Below are 17,195 nucleotides of genomic sequence, written 5' to 3' on the forward strand. Positions count from 1 at the left end.
AGGCAATCAGAATCCGCACAAATTATTCTGGTGCCACAAAATACAACTACACATATGCAGAAGTGCTACCCCACACATGTGTAAAGTTCCCCTTTAGGACTGAAAACGGCATTAAAATAAATTGTCAAAATGTGATGAATCTGACACTACAAAGTGAGTCATGTTCTCAATGTAGCAGCAAAAAAAAGGAACCTTCATGTAGGAACATTGAAATAGACAGACATTTATGTCTGCCAGATTTACTGTAACAAGCCTAAAGCTTAGCCTGAAAACATACTCTGGAGGGATGCGTTTTGAAGATAACTTAGGTCAGAACAATGACTGTATAAAATAGGAACTGAGATTCCTGGTCTGAAAAGGAAAGCCAACATGGAAGTGCAAGTGCAAACCTGCATCTTTCTAATGACCAGCAGGGAGAAACTCTACTGGTTTCAAAATAAAAATAAGCTTATGAGAAAATGACCCTACTTCTCACTTGATTTTTTTACCTCAGCAAACAATTTCCTAATGAGTTTATATTGCCAATTGCTAATTTCAGGTCTTCTTCCATACAGCATGATGTTCATTTTGGGAAGTATGTTCCGATCTAGAGTAAATAAACAAAAAAGCAGGGTATGCTTTAGGGCATGGCTACCTTGCGTAGTCGCTACCACAGCGACCGTCAATCAAGGAAGAGGCGTAGCAATGATACGATGGGTGACATCACTGTGGGTTTACTGTGCCTTCAAGTAACAGACTCTCCTGAAAATAAGCCCGTCTTAGTGAAATTAGCCTGGTTTAATAATTAATCTTGCTTTATGAAACACCCTGCTGGTTTCACCTTTTTTGCTTTTTAAATGTCACAGAACTACAAAATACAAGCAGCCAATCAGCGTTAAAGTAAATTGAAGTGAAATGCTTTAAGCCAGCGTTCATTCAATACATTTCATATTCAATAAATAACAAATTACCATACTACATTTGCTTCGCTGTTACTGACAGGCAAATCCTGTCATTAGCTGAGTGCAGAACATCTGTTATTATAGTGTGTGCTGCGTGTGTCAGCTCACCTCTGTCACCGGCATGTGTGTTTTCAGGGTTGAGTGTGTCCAGCAGGTGGATGGAGCTGGTAGGTCTGGTTTTGCTGCGGTCCTCCTGTTGATGGTCCGCCGAGCTCAGGCCGTTCTCATACAGCTGGCTCTCGCCGTGCCGCAGATGCCAGGTCAGACCTAACAGGTGGACGGCTACACACACACACACGCGCGCGCACGCACACACACAGTCAAAGGGAGAGGAAAAGAAGAGAGAAAAGATCATTATTCAAGGCATGCAGAGGGGTGTGTCTGAGTCTTCTTTAATGCCCATCTTAGAGCTCTCACTCATTTTGTGTCTTTATTAGTGCCCGGCAAGGCAGTGGACAATTAGCAAATACACAAAGAATGCACATGCTCTAACACACACACACACACACACACACACACACACACACACACACACACACACACACACACACACACACACACACACACACACATCAGTATATTCACGTACACATGCGTACAAGTACATAGAATGTGGCAGAGGTGGGCAATTAAGACAGATCTTCAGAGCCTGTGCCCAGGGCTGGTATTAAAGCGCTAACACAGTCTTTTATGCATGACTAATGATGCTTTGAAAGCTGCTGCCGATTCACAATCCATATGGGCCTTTTAAACAACAAAGGGTATGGGAGGATACTGGATTCCCCCTCCCACTCATAAAACTGTTTACTAGGACAACAATCCAGCATGCTGTTAAATAAAAACAACTAACACCTGCCCATTAAGGAAATTAATTAGCGTCTTGCAAGGCTGTCAATAAAGCGTTCAGTAAAAACATTCACCTTGCTCTGACCAATCATCAGGTTCCATTCATGTGAGATTGTACTCCAAGAACTGCTTTAGTTTTCCACTTTAAAAGAATCTAAAAAGGTAATGTCCCTTTGCTGATACGAAGAACAAAGCAAATGAAATAAATCATTGCAGGTTTTTTCTCCTCTGACACATTCGGAACATCAAACAAAAGCAAAGACTCAAATCACAAAGTTACTATGTGCTGGTGGCAGTCAGAGGACGGCTGCTGCATGCAGATCAAGGTAAGGAACTTCTAACGACTTCAAACATCTTCGCTGTCTGTCTTCTGTCTGCTGATTGCCGACACCCAGAAAAAGCACTTGACACGCGCCTGCAAACGCTCGCACAAAATGGCTGCTTAGAAAAACAAATCCACAATTATACAGCGTGACCAACACATGCACACAGGTAGAGCGCGCACTCACACAAGTGCGTTAATGCACCCGCTACTTTCATGTATGCTCGAATGCACACACCCACACGCACACACCTACGCGCTAGCCCACGCTTGATCCCCAGGTGATGAGGAATACCTAATTAAAACTCCAGATAGTTCAAAGCCATTTGCAGTCACTTTCTGTTGCAGAAGCACAGGGAAAAAAGGAACTATTTTCTCTGAAAAATACAGCAAATCCGTGATGAGCTCTGAGAGTTGAAGCCAATTTGGTCCCATGCTCCACTTTGGCATCTATGGGGATCAGCAAATCACACATTCCAACATTTCAACTTGTGACTAGCCCTAGCCACTGTTGGTTTAGCTATCTACTCATGCACAATATGAGCTCTTCAAAGCAGAACACTGACGATTACTAGGGCCATGAGGGAGACGTCATGCATCATTTAGTTCAGACTAATTGAACTGTCAGCCTGTGACGAGACCAGACATGGACACGCACAGATTCTTCACATCAGTGTGGGTACGAGTCACTCATTTTAATTTTTTTCCCCTGTCTTCAATGCAGTTTCATTTTAAAAGATGCAATGTGGGGGATTTTCTCATTAACACATCAGTGTGAAATTAGTTGTGATGGCTCATTCTGATGCTGGCAAAAAATAAAAAAGTACGATAAACAGTAACCCAAATGATCTGCCTTGTACATTCAATTTCATGGGTTTAGTTGCCAGCAAAATCCCTTCTGCTTGTCTGGTACTGTAAGTACTCCATCTTTAGCAGACGGGTGGTTGAAAAACATACTGATGGTAGTCAGAATAATATTTTATTTAACAATGATACATTTAGAGACAATCCTGCAGAGATCTCTTTTGAGCTAGAGCCCATTATCAACTCTCTTCCATTGGAATTAGACATGAAATATAGTGTTGCACCTACAAATGTAAGTTTGTATGCATCATCACTGTTTGTACTGCATTATATTACGCAGTGGAGTGGAACAACCTATCATAGTTTCATAAATTAGTCTGTAAGAGTGCTCACTGAGGGATGACAAGTTATTCCCGAACTGATACATTTAGCATTTCCACCATTCAGTCTCTCATACTTCATTCTCTCCTCACTTCCTCTCATCTGAATTGCTTTTCTTTCTCTCCTTGTTCCCACACCTCCGTTCGCTGAGTGTTACCCACTCCAGTAACGACTCTGCAGCGACAGTCCTCACTGGCTCTCCTATCTCCTCCTCTTCGCCACTCAGTCCATCCTCAAAAGACCCTCAGACCCTACTTCTCCTGGTCCTGCTCATCAGCCTCTCTCTCTCCGACTCTCTCGCTCTCTTGTTTCATGCTCGTTGACCTTTTGCTTGAACACTTAGCATCTAGAGTCAGAGAGCGCGGGCCCACACACACACACACACACACACACACAGATACAACACATGGACTCAAGCTACGAGGGATAAGGACCTGGGAACATGATGAAGAGTGGACGGTGCTGGAGGGTGCAAGTTTGCACTCTTGTACTTTTGAGTACCTGGTGTCCTCACAGCATTATGAAGAGCAGTGATGACAGTAGCCTATTAAGACTTGTTCTTCACTTGACCAAGTTTATTCTGGGTATTTAATTAAGTACTCATGGGGCCACAGGCAAGAATAGGACTAGGGCTTAAATTTGGGTTTAAATTTGGGGATATAGTCAGAGAGGGAGTTGTTTTGGCCACCTAATACAACCAAGTCCCATTCTTTTGCTGCAAGTGGGGCCCTTCAAAGACTTGAATCGTGGGCATGAATCTCTACTGATTGAATCAGTACAAAAGATGAGCTACTGCTAAGTGCGAAGGTTCATTCTTGACCTTGGAGAAATGGTTTGACAAAATGATTCCAACCCAAGGTCCACTGACTAGCAAAGAGGGTCAGATAAAGTTTGCTCAGTTGTCTTGGAGACATGTTGTTGTCATGGTCCTAGGTTTAAGTTCTGTCAAATTCCTGTTATATGTTGACAGTTTGTCCTCCCTCTCTGACGTTGTCTGTTTTCCTGCCCTTTTTTCTCCCATACACCTGTTTCATTTGTTCATTAGCTCTTGTGTATTTAAGTCTGTGTTTTTCCTTTACTCTTTGTTGGTTCATCTGTTTTCATGCTGCGTCTCCTGCGTTCCTGTGTCTGTTCTCAAGTCCTTGTGTGTTCCCTGTGTTCCTCATTTGTTCCCCATGGCTTTATGGTTTTCCCTCTGTTTTTGTAACACTGTTTAGGTTTCTGGATTCTGACTTTTTGTTGCCTGCCTTGCTGTTACTTGCATTTTGGATTTTTGAGTTTTGGACTTCAGCTGTTGTTATAAAAACTTGCTTTTGTTGTTCAACCTGCCTGCCTCCGTGTCTGTGTTTGGGTCCTTTTTGATGAACTGTGACAGCTGCTGTCATAAGATTGTTGTCATATGTCATATATGCTCTAAAAAAAGCAGGTAGATATTGAGTCTGTTTTATGACATAAATTGCCCAGAAGCCAATTATTTCTTTGCTGGTATACTATCCCCCTGCAGGTTTGCCCTGTCAGGTTCTGATAACTTGTATAAGAATATGCAGCATGTAAGTATAATATGTTACGCTTACATGCTGCTATGGGTAATGGATACATTGTTAGATAGTGCCTAAAAGCAACGCTAAAAGTAAGAAAACAAATCACTAAAACACCTAGTTAGAATAGCTTAAAGCAACGGATTAATAGTTGAAACAGTTACCTGAAAGTAATGGATAGGCCAAATGGTTAAATTGGCTTGTGGTAAAATAGAAATGTTAAGTTAAAATTAATGGATAAGTATTTCAAATAGTTAGCTAAAGTAGGCTAGCTTACTGAATAAAACGGTTGAAATATGTTAAACGTTATAAATAAATGGTTGAAACTTCTAGCTCAATGTAATGGATGAGTAGTATGATTTCGGCTGAAATTGTTAGCTAAAAGTATTGAATAAATGTTTGAAACGTTATCAAAAGTAATGGGTGGACAGTCGAAATAGATAAATAACAGATAAATGGTTAAAACACCCAGTTTCTGGCCTCAACACTAACAGTTCAAGTGTGTCAAAATGATGACTGTAGCCCAAATTAACACGTTGGAAACTTCCAATGGAGCTCTGTTGTACATTTTGACAGCCTAACTGCAGAAACTGTGTTCATCATTTCTATTTTTATTCATCTTAATGTGTGCAGCATGAAAAGAAATGGCTAGATTGTCTAAATGTTGACAACAGGCCAGAAAATGTCACAGAGCACAAAGTAACTTCACTAAATGTGATAAATATTTGAACTTTCAGAAGGAAAATGTTAAAAGATGTATTTTTTAAATGTTAAAACTTGATATTATGTAAATCCACTGACCTGCTGAAATCAAGAGTAAAAGCAGAAACACAGAAATGCATTGTATAGCTAAAATTAAACAGACACAAAAGTCAGCAGATACAGTAGATGCCTCCTTTATATGTTTATATCGTCAACTGGGAAAATAAATTATGGCATTTCATCAGTCGTGAACAGGAAAACAACATAATAAGATGGCACTTTCCATTTGAAAGAAGTAGTATCCAAAATAACCAGTTGTCCAAATATTCTGTGTTTCAACATTTTAAAGTCAAAAGGGAGGATGTGAAGAAGCTCACAGCCAACTCAATCTCAGCAAGGACCGAAAGGAACCCTGTTTATAGCAACAGCAGCTCTGTAGTCCAGGAGCTCATTAAGCTATGTCTAATACAAAATTCATTAAATGTAAAATGTTGTAGTGCTGTTGTGTTCTCCTAAATTGTGCCTAGTTTAAACATTTATACTTTCAAATGCCTCTACATGCACATACTTTGATTTAAAGATACGTCTCACCCACCCACACAGAAGTAAGAGGGGCTCTCCTTGTTCAAAACAACAGGCTCCTTTCTGCTCTCTAAATATCCTCTATAGCATCGTCCTCACTGCTTCAGCATGGTGTCAGGAAACGTATTAGCTTGATACATTCAGGACAAATTTTGATTAGCAATTATACACCATTTCATATATGTTATTTAGTCCACATTCATTGAAGAAAATAAGAGCATCAACATGACAGATTCTCAATCGTTGGTAATTATTTGAGTATAATTCTGTGTAAGGCAAGTGAATGTGCATCGAATTACAGAGGCAAGTGCAAAAAATATCAATTAAAACCACAATAAAAATAGAAATATAGAGGACTCAGTGGCCTAACGGTTGCAATTCATACAATGCAGCTGCTACATCCCTGGTTTAGCAATCTTAGTTGCATCTCACTGGCACAGAAAAAGTTTCCTCTTGGGTGCCTCTATGACGCAAGAGAATGTGATAAGGTGCCTTCTAGGATCCTTCCAGAGGAGAAAATGTGATGCCGTGCCTGCACTACATGCTAGAATGGAGAAGTGCTGCCATAAATGCTTCACAACCTTCTGCACACCGATGGCCCACCACATTTTTTTCATCCCCTACTGTTTCATTTCATACCCCTCTTTTTCCATTTCCAAGTGCTTCATGTTTCCTGCCTGGGTCCCTACCGTCACAATTAAATACATTCCAAATGTCAAAAGCTATATTTTTTCCAAATATGAAATAATGATAAAACCATGATTGAACGACCTTTGTAACTTTTAATTTCTCAAATGAATGATCAGTGTCAAATATTCCACCAAGGTTTCTTTCTGAAGGTTCGACAGTTCTAGACAGGGAGACAAAATGTTTTTGTAAAAATGGGACAGACTTCAGAGGACCAAAGATTATTATTTTTTGATTTGTTTTCGTTCAGCTGGAGAAATTTTGGGACATCCAGCATTTTTTTTCTGACAGACAATCTGAACAATAATAACTGATGAAAATTGCCTTCTTCACTAGTTTTTGATGGGATATAAATTTGTATGCCTTCTGCATAACAATGGTACTGAATTTTGTTTTTATGCATGATGATTGTGGAAGCACGTTTTTGCATAACAACAGTGGGACAAGGATTGAGCCTTGGGGAACACAACAGGTCAGATGACCATTATTAATGAAAAAGTTGCATACACTGATCACTGTTTCAAATGCTGAGATGAGATCGAGAAGAATTAAATTCAAACATTGTCCAGCATTAGCTTTAAGTAAAAGAGACAAGGCCCCAAAATCCAGAAAAATTCCACCTTAGGGGAGTTACCATATCTGTTTAAAATGTTACACACTGGAATCCTCTGTCCATCTGGGGCCCCTGACAGTGCAGCATTTACTCACTCTGCTCAGTTTGTAACCTAGCTTTTCTCCTAAATAGCATTTCAGAAGGAAACAACCAAGTTTATGATTTAAGATTTAAGACTGCTGTGTGCACTTCTGTAGGTGAGCAGAGGCTAACAGGCTGGACACACTGGATACGTGTGCAGCGCTGCTGCCTTGCGTTACCCGCTTTTCATTTTGGCGTCCATGTTAACAGGTTAGACCGGCCGCACTGGATGCATGAGTCGCACTTCTCACGTGTATGACAAGCGTGGCTGCTGCGTCGCATCATCTAGAGATTCGGACTCTATTTCTACCACAACACACCAACACAAAAATTGACCTGAAAATGACTTGTAGACAGTCATATGGACATCATACCAGCAGTTTTAATGTCTGTATGTGTAGAAAATGTCACAGGCATGAAGAGAATACACAAAAGGTGAGGGGCAGTTTCTTTCCTGTGCATCTTTCTTTCACTTTCACTTTTCTTTCACTTTCTCTACCTCCCTCCCTCTCTTTCCCCCTCAGGCTTTCTCACTTATTCAAAGGTGATAAAGGAAAATCACATCATCATATTCATTGATAATTATCAAAGGCAAACTCCATGTAAACAGATCGGGCAGACAGGAGCCGGGCTGCAGCAGCAACGCAGCCTATGTCAACGCAAACACGGGAGTGAGCAGCAGCAGCTCAGCAACGCAGCCGCCACGCAGTGCACAGGCATCCAGTGTGTCAAGCCTGTAAAAGGCTTACACACAGTATGTACTGCCTACCTCTACCTCTGCCTGACAGCTGTGTTGTTGAACTACTTCAGCTCGCACGTGTGTGTGGGGTCCACACAGCTTTGCTACTGCAGTGTTGCTACTGCCAGCCCTATGTTTACCAGCTGCGACAGCAGGGCTGGTATTGTTTTCACCTGGTGAGAGAGAAAGTGTGTGTGTGTGTGTGTGTGTGTGGGTGGGTGGGTGTCACCATGGCAAAATGTGGTCCTGAAGACACTGGAACCACCACAGAGGTGAATTTCTGGGTTTTTTTCCAGATTTTTTCAAGGTGATACCAACTCAACTTTGCAGATACAGTCACACAATTCTACAGGTGGGTAGTTAAGGTTTGAAGATGGCTGTGGTCAGAGCCATCTCACTCACATAATAAGGTAGTGATGACTACTGAGCACTCATGGCTCAGAACGTCAAAATGCATGTTCTCTAGTTTTACATTTACAGAGTTTGTCTTTGATAATGGCTATCAGTAATAATGATGACATGATTTTCATTTCACCAGATTGCCAGACAAATACTTCACCTGATGCACCTGAATATTTTTGCATGTCTGGTACAAATCCTACAGATACAGAAATTGAAACTGTAGTGAAAGGTGTAATGATGTTGGTATGATGATAATATGACTTAAAACAGTTAATGTCTACTGTCTATTTTTGCTAAAAACCAAAGCGGAACAGGGAAAAAGTCGAGATGATGCTGCTCTGACCGCACGGATGCCAAAATGAAAAGCACACACCCTGCTCAGGTAGGTAGTGCGTCCCGGGCATTACGCTTCATAAAAACCTGCACATTCAGCTGTTTAGAGAAATGGTTTGACATTCGGAAATTATGTCTTATTCATGCATTATGTATAGAGTATTTCCTTTATTGCAAGGAGTTAGAGGAGAAGAACAATACTGCGTGCATGTTTGTATAGTAATTATAAAGCTACCGCCAGCAGCCAGTTAGCTTAGCTTAGCAAAAAGGCTGGAAACGGGGAATGGCCACAGCCTGGCTCTATTTAAAGGTCACACAATCTGCCTGCCAGTGACTCAAACATGATGTGAGATTGGTATCAATCTTCTCATCCTACTCTTGTTGAGACACCAAATATTCATATTTCCCAAAAAGTCAAATTTCTTTAAATAAATGCACCATCACATATTGGGTGAAATTCCCCAAAGCAGCAACATTGTGAACTTCAATGACTAGCTTCTTTTCCCCCATAGCAATGGCAGCTGAGGATCGTGGTTAATGTATTGCATTTAAAACGATCTGCTATACCCAAAATGATGGAAAAAGCTCTCTTTGATTTGAGGTTTAAATAACTGATAACTACGGAAGAGAAGTGGATTAGGGCCACGTAAAAAAAAAAATTTTCTCTCAGGATTCTAAGTTTAAAGTCAGAATTTTGCATCTTAAATACGTATTGGTAAGCTAACAGTACAGATACAGACAGGAAACTGAAATAGAAAAATCATCATTGGTCCAAAGATGAAATTAAACTGGGGACTTTTCAGTTATATAGTGTGTCTTAACCACTCGTCCACCGGTGTGCTCTGTGTCTCTATATCAGCCAACATTTAGAACATCATTAAAAGAACATTTCAAATGGGAATGCACTGAAGTAAAAAAAAAAAAAAAAAAGCCTCAGGTATCAGCAGTTCTCTTCACTCCTTAACTGTACTGCTTATAGGATTTGACAAATTTTTGATCCTTTGTGTGGACACAAAATACACACACACACACACACTCACACAGACACACACTTAGACACAGCATGCAGTCAGTTATGTGAGCAGCATGTGCTCAGCATGATCCTTCACTCTCACTCTCTTTTTCCCCTGTCTGTCTATCCATCTCGCTCTCAGTGTCCATCTCTTTCCTTCTTTCTCTCTCTAGTACTCCTGTAAAAACTCACATAACCGTCACACGTTAGAGAGAGACTCTGAGTGAGTCCAGTCATTATAACGGGAGAGGCAGCGGCGGCAGCAGCACAGTGGCGACAGCGAGCAGCAGTGCAGCGAGCTAACAGGCAGAGGCCCTCGCACACATGAATCATTGATCAGTGTGACAGTGAGATGACTGCCAGAGGTAATAGGACGGCACTGCTGTGAGAGGGTTCTGTGCTGTACCCTCGCTGTCGGCTACCCCGTCGAGATGTGCGAAGATGTGGCAGGCTGGAGGGAACAGCGCGAACAGACTGAGACAGTTCAGTAGTAAGAGAAAGAGGTGTTTGATGTGGCTTTTTCAGGTGTACTTAAGCTACCACAGAGATAAATAAAGAGAACAGAACAATCCAAGCTGGTGGAAACTTGTGGCTAAAGTTAGCGAGGCTGCTGTGACAAAAAAAAAAAAACGCTCCATTAATAACTGGAAATGCAAAGACGCACGGGCGGCATATCTTTACTGTGATTGGAGTAAATGGCGACCCTGAGCCACTAAATTCTCTCCACCATTCTCTCCGGATAGGCAGGTTTTAAAAGGCAGACTATTGGAGCTGGAAGAAGCAGAGATAATGCGAGCTTGCAGTTGCTGCTATTGTTGTTGTCAGGCATGTGTGTGTCTCCAGATTAGATAGAAATGATTGTGGGCTCCAGTGATGATTAGATTTCACACTTGTGGTGGGAGAAAGAGTAGGAGATAGAGAAAGAAAATTGTGTGTGTGTGTGTGTGTGTGTGTGTGTGTGTGTGTGTGTGTGTGTGTGTGTGTGTGTGCATTCCTGTTTTAATGCCTGTGTTACACTACATGCGGCTATCTGCTGTTTGTAACAGTGCTGGGCTGGGCTGCGGGACACAATGGGCGAGATTGACTGTGAATATACTGTCTTATCGATACCCATTACAGCCAAGGTAGCGCTGCAGTCAGTTAAAAATGATTTATCAATACTCTCACACAAGCGGAAACACACCCAGGCCTTATTGCCAAGCTCTTTTCGCTCATACACATAGCTAACCGCGAACCATATTCCATCTGACAACCAAAGACTACAGCTGGCTTTGCCCTGCAGCAAACACTTTCAAGAGCATCAGTCATTCGATTTAGTGTGTAGTTTAGCATGTACAGTAAAAGCAATTTCTCATCCGAGTTCTGCATGGCTGTGTCAGCCTCTAGCTAAGCCACAACTTCTGAGGGATGGCAGAAAGAAAGGCAGGGAGAGAAAGAAGGGGAGGAGGGGGATAAAAGACACAGGCAGAGGGGGAGAGAGGCGTCAGAAAGACGGAAAGAGACAAATGGGGAAAACAAGTGTGAAGGAGAGTGAAGGAGAGGGACTTCAGAGCCATCTGTGTCTAAGTCAACGTTAGAGTAGAGACTGAGAGCCTGGGGGTCCGCCTGCCCTCCCGCCTTTCGGCCCCTCGCTCCACTCTGACAGACAAGAGGTGCTAAAGTGTTTTTCTTACTCCCCTCCACCAACCCCTTGAAAGCTACTAATACCACTGTCATGACCGTTTAAGTGTGTATGTTTGCGTGTGTGAGTGTTTGTCTGCTAACATTTGCTTGTGCGCATGAGTGTGTGTGAGTAAGAGCAGAATGTCTTCACTGGTATAAACCTCAGCAGTCATCATCAGTGTGACCTTGCTAATCTGGAATGGGAAGTCCTGTTTGGATAAAAGGGATAAAATGATGGGAAGAGGGATAAAGGAAGAGCGGAGGTGGGAGACACACTTCTCACATCTCCAAATGGTGAGATTTGCCGTATATCCTGGTGTTTATTTACCAGTAAAACTCGCTGTCACTGTCATCTAGTTAGTCACGGTAGCGACAGTACACCAAGTCCAACAGATCACAGCTCTCCGCTTCACGCATTTCTCTGTTGTTCTTTCATTTCTAATCACGCCCCCTCTCCCTTTCTGTCAGAGTCCCCCATTCTCCCTGTCTGTCTCCCACTCGCTGTCTTACTGATGTGGTCTTTTCTGAAAGCTGAGTCATGTTGCAACAGACAGAATAGTGTTAAATGAGGAGGGGATCGGCGCCATGTTACATTCCCCTCTGGCAGCCACCATCAACCACTACTGAGAGCTGAAACACTGCAGACAAACAGCGACACAAACCTGCCGCTCGCAGTCGCACACAGCTCAGTCCCTGTGTGTTTGTGCGTGGGTGTGTGACGGCATTTGTGTGCGTGAGTGTCACAGAGAGGATGACGAAGAGGGAAAAAAAAGAGGGTGTGAGTTGCCGTGCACGCGCGTGTGTGTGTGCATGTACTTGCTCGGTGAACTATTGGAGCTATTGAGGCGGCTTCATTGCAGCCTCTCTGACCTTCTGGAGACATTTTACCAAAGGGCTCTCTCGCCATTCAGAGCCTTCTGACCAGAGTGTGTCTAGCCATTTAAAGCAATTTTACCAAAGGCTTCTGGAGCTGTTAGGGCAGTTTTAGCAAAGGCCAGCGGGTTTCTTAGAGTCTGCATCAGACGACCAAAATAGAGGACTGAAAACAAAGAGAAACTGGACCAATCAATACAGACCCCAATGAGGCATGAAGCAGCTGGATGAAAGAAGCTGTGGGTGAGGAGCACACACACACACACACACACACAGACGGGCACACACACAGTCCCACATACATGCACACGCCTGCGCGCACATATATTCGAGCTCAGCTGCACATGTATGTAAGGCTCATTGTTGTTGTTTTTTCCCAAGTTTGATTGTAAAAAGTGAAGCGAAAAAAAGAAGAGGAAACGCACCAGAGTGATTTAATTTTAATAGATAAAATAAATAAATAAAATAATACAAAATGCATGTTTTTAAAAACTGAACTAATGGTTCAAAAAAAATATGTGGGTTTTTTTACTCGCAATTTGCTGTGCTTTAAATTATTAACAGAATGCTAATAAGTAAAAGCTTTGACGTTATGTCAAAGACAGTGATGTATCATGTTAGAGAGATATCTACTGAAGTAAGCATGCTAACCAGCTAGCCACAGCCTGTCCTTTTTCATACTACCACTCCCAGCTCCCAGTCCATACCACTACCTGCATGGCTAACTGAGCTAACTAGCTAACAGTAGCTACAGTTAGCAGCAGTCAGCGCTTAATTTGGTGATATTACATGGCGATATACATATTGCACCTTTAGATTCTGGTGTAACAGTGAAATAAACCTATTAACCGGATTTTCTTTCTTTTTTTTTTAATCTAGAAATTGAAAATGAGCCCCAAGTATACTCTACATACAGTATATATATATATGCACATACACTCAAATATAGGCACAAATGCAGGCAAACATAGTGACTGAAAGATAAAAGCCCTCTCAGTGTGAGCTATAATTATGGAGCAGATTTCAAACATCTGTTGAGACAAAGACAATAAAGCCAATAGCACTGCAGAATTGCTGTATACTGTGATTGAGTCACTGTGTGTGACAGTTTTTTTGTGTCCAACTTAACTCTGCTGAGCCAGTACACTCCTAATAGAAAGGCTTCTTGTTTCCAGGCCCTACTGGAAACAAGCTGTAGCAGGCCAATCTTACCCACTCAGCATTGCTGAGCAGATAATTGGTTGCCAGTTGCCCTCCTTGACAGAGCTGCACAATGAAGAGGATCACCGCTGCCCCGGACAAACAGGCGACCACCTGTTCAAAAACTTTCCTCTGGGAGAAGGTAACATTTCATTAGGGCCTGGCCGACTGAACACCTCAACAGCTTCATCCCGACAGCCGTCACCGGACTCAGCTGACCCCTCTGACTTTACCTCTGTACACAATCTCTGGCCTCCTGCCCGACACCTGCTATCAGAACAGACTGCCCTCCCCACTTTACAGACTTTTCATGCCAGTGAGGTTATTACTACAATACAAAGTTGATACAAGCTAATGAATTCGCTGCATTTAATATAGCTCATCATATGAGTCTTCCTCATATTGTCTGGACTCATGCTCTACACTGCCTACATCCAGCTTCAGGAACTTTTATTACTTAGTGTTCAAAACTTTGTGAAGCATTTTTATCCTCCTCAGTACAACCATATGAAAGTACAGGATGTGTGCGACAGCCTTCAGATTGTGCTGTCTGATTGCATATGAGACATAGTTCAGAGTGAATAAAAGTAGCAAATCTTCAGCAGAGTGAATAAGCCTATTTGAGCTTTTCCAGTTTAGACTCAGACTAACCTTTTGATTCTTTGTCCTTTTCATTGGTTCATTGAAATATTCGGCGAGGGAGTCGTACACGTTATCTTTCTGTTGGGACATTCACTTAATTACTTTGCACGTTAAGACTGAATCTCAAACTTATGATGCGCTTTATAAAATACGAAACACTAATGCACTATTTCAGATATACTGGTAACTGTTACCTCAATGGGAATAAGGAGCACTGGTGCAGACGATAGATAGAGCCGAGTAGGCTATCTTTCCTGACAGTATGGGTGAGAAATATAATAATATGTACTGCCAGACATTTGTCTACAGTCTGCAGGATTAAACCAGACCATTTATATTGTGGAAGCTATTCCGTATAACAATACTGTGGAAAATACTGCAAGTCAATGAGCATCACTGCTTTATGGTAATGCTTTGATTTTTCATGTGTTTAAAGATCATACTGCTAACATTTTCATGTAGACAATCATTAAAAATAAAATAATGCAGAATAAAAGTAAAGTAGCTTTAGCAAAGTTAGGTAGCGCAACAAACTGACAGCAACTTGTGGGGTGAGGTCAACAGCACTGTTGTGACATGGATGCTATGGTAACAGTTTAACACCTTTAATTTGCTACATTACCCATAAATGGGGTATTTTTATCAATAAAAAAAGTCCCAGTTTTTCCAGAAAGAGTAGACAAGCACACACACACAGACACAGACACACACACACACACACACACACACACACACACACACACACACACACACACACAATACTGTCACATAAGTTTACATCAACTGCAATAGACCTCTCCTACTGAGACCACAGTTCCCTCCTGAACCGCAAACACGGTATACGCAAAAGCAATATTAGGGACCCAAAATAGCCCAGAATATTATTTCCAATGTGTTGAGCAAGGACACTGAATCTGTGGCCACATTGTCAATAGGACACATCATCTGAATCTGATAAGTGATGTGTCGCCTTTGTTCGTTCATCACCAAGACAATAGGCCTTGTTCGAAGCAGACATTTTGACTTGTTATTGTAGGAAAGGCACAGGTGTTACTATTAACAATAACAATGGCTCAGCTCTATTCAAGTGTCACAGTAAGCCATGACAGAGTGACAATGAGCCAGCATGAACAATACCCTGACACTGAAGCAGCTACATAATAATAATAATAATAATAATAACAATAATAATAATAATAATAATAATAATTGAAGGATTCTATTGAGTGATTTTGATTCCAGGTCTAAATCTTTTGAAAAACTTTCGACAGTTACTCAGCTATAGACAGGATGACAGAAGACGGTGTTGCCTTATTGTATTACCTCATAAAAGGTCAACTACCTTGTCTGAACAGTCACACATGTTATTTAACCTTTGGGAGCCATGAGTCTGCATCTTTCATGAGCTCACAACGAAAGATTCAGACTTTATCAAATTGTAGAGCACCTGCTGCTGTATCAAACTTTTTCACACTATACACTTTGTGTATAAACATCCGTCCTCAACTCTACCCTTCTCCACTCTTCTCCTGACTTTACCACTTAGCAGCTTTGTCAATAGATGGAGCACTCTTTCAGAGCCCCTTTCAACCAGCCTTAGCAACAGATGTAGCAACTTTTTGAGCAGGCATCAGCTACTTTTTCTTCAGGTGCTTTCATCAGCTACAGCCCCAATTCACATACTGTAACAGCTGCTAGTTATGCAAGTTGGGAGCTGCAGGCTCAGTCAACCGACCGTCAATATGTCTCTGCATTATATCTGCATTTGTGGGAGCCAGTGTGATGATCCGCCAATCACCGGTCACAACTGATTTCCTCCTTCACTGCCACAAGCTAAAAACTGAAGTGCTTTCTCAGCTATATTTACAAATAATTAAAGCTAATTGTTGTAAATTGTTGCTAATTGATTCAGGCAGATTTCCACAGTCAGCAAAACGCACACACTGGAACTGTTGAGCAGCAGTGCTAGCTTAAAGCAGACTAAAATACTACAGTATGTAGCTAGCAACTCACCCTTGCCTTGACAGAAATGCAGTTCCATTCATCTTTGTTTCCCTTTTCTCCTCTGTGTTTACATGCTAATGCTAATGCTTATTTACATGCCTCCTCTCTACGTCACCACACTTGCACGACTCCTTTCTTTTTCCAAGACGGCTCCCTCTCTGGAATGCAGCATTACTAAGAAAATAGCGCTTACAGCTGCTTTAAAAAATCTGGATATCGGAGGAGGAGCCCCGTTCATCAACACCTCACAGCCGCATGAAGCCAAACGTTCAGACGCCAGACGTTCAGAATCACCTGTCATTAGAAGACCAGCAACCAGTTCTACCGGTTCTACATTAAATGTTGTATGTTGTAGATCTATACTGAGTACCTCTGCAGTCGGATCATGCTTGTTTAGTACATGATAGGACAGCATCATTGTATTCATTTGAGAATGTCTTTAGGATTAAGGGGATCTTCAGTATGAATAGGATTATCAATTTTAGGATGTCGCAAAAATAACCACTCCTAGTCCACCCCTGCCAATAGGTGCACTCTGTTTGGATCACATTAACAACAATAGTGACAGCAGGCTGTAGCAAACATGGGATTGCCAGTGTTTACACCATAACCTCTTCTGAGACCGCCAGTATGTGATGGCAGATGCAGCAGCTGAAAGAGTGACGAAATGATTACGTTTCCCATCGGGTTGTGTTTTCGGCATCTGTGGTCACACATTGTGACTCTTACAAAAAAATTGGTTACAGCAGCAGTAGGTCGCTTATATGATCATATCTGTTAGTGTTAGCTTTAGCATTTCCGTTGTTGCATTTCTGTCTGCATATTGTGGTT

General features: G+C 41.8%; 1 protein-coding gene across 2 annotated transcripts in view; it reads right to left on the reverse strand.

The window, feature by feature from the left end:
* tenm1 (teneurin transmembrane protein 1) overlaps positions 1 to 17,195 on the reverse strand; it is a 179,417-nt gene that overhangs the window by 103,775 nt on the left and 58,447 nt on the right. Inside the window, exon 6 of one of the 2 annotated variants that reach the window (XM_073486775.1) lies at positions 1,107 to 1,223. In XM_073486775.1, the coding sequence (XP_073342876.1) occupies positions 1,107 to 1,223 (117 nt within the window). Of the gene's footprint in view, positions 1 to 1,049; positions 1,224 to 17,195 lie in introns of both variants that reach the window. The other variant, XM_073486774.1, reaches the window with a different exon arrangement.

This window comes from Pagrus major, chromosome 18 (assembly GCF_040436345.1).
Source record: "Pagrus major chromosome 18, Pma_NU_1.0".
In the NCBI taxonomy this organism is placed as follows: domain Eukaryota; kingdom Metazoa; phylum Chordata; class Actinopteri; order Spariformes; family Sparidae; genus Pagrus; species Pagrus major.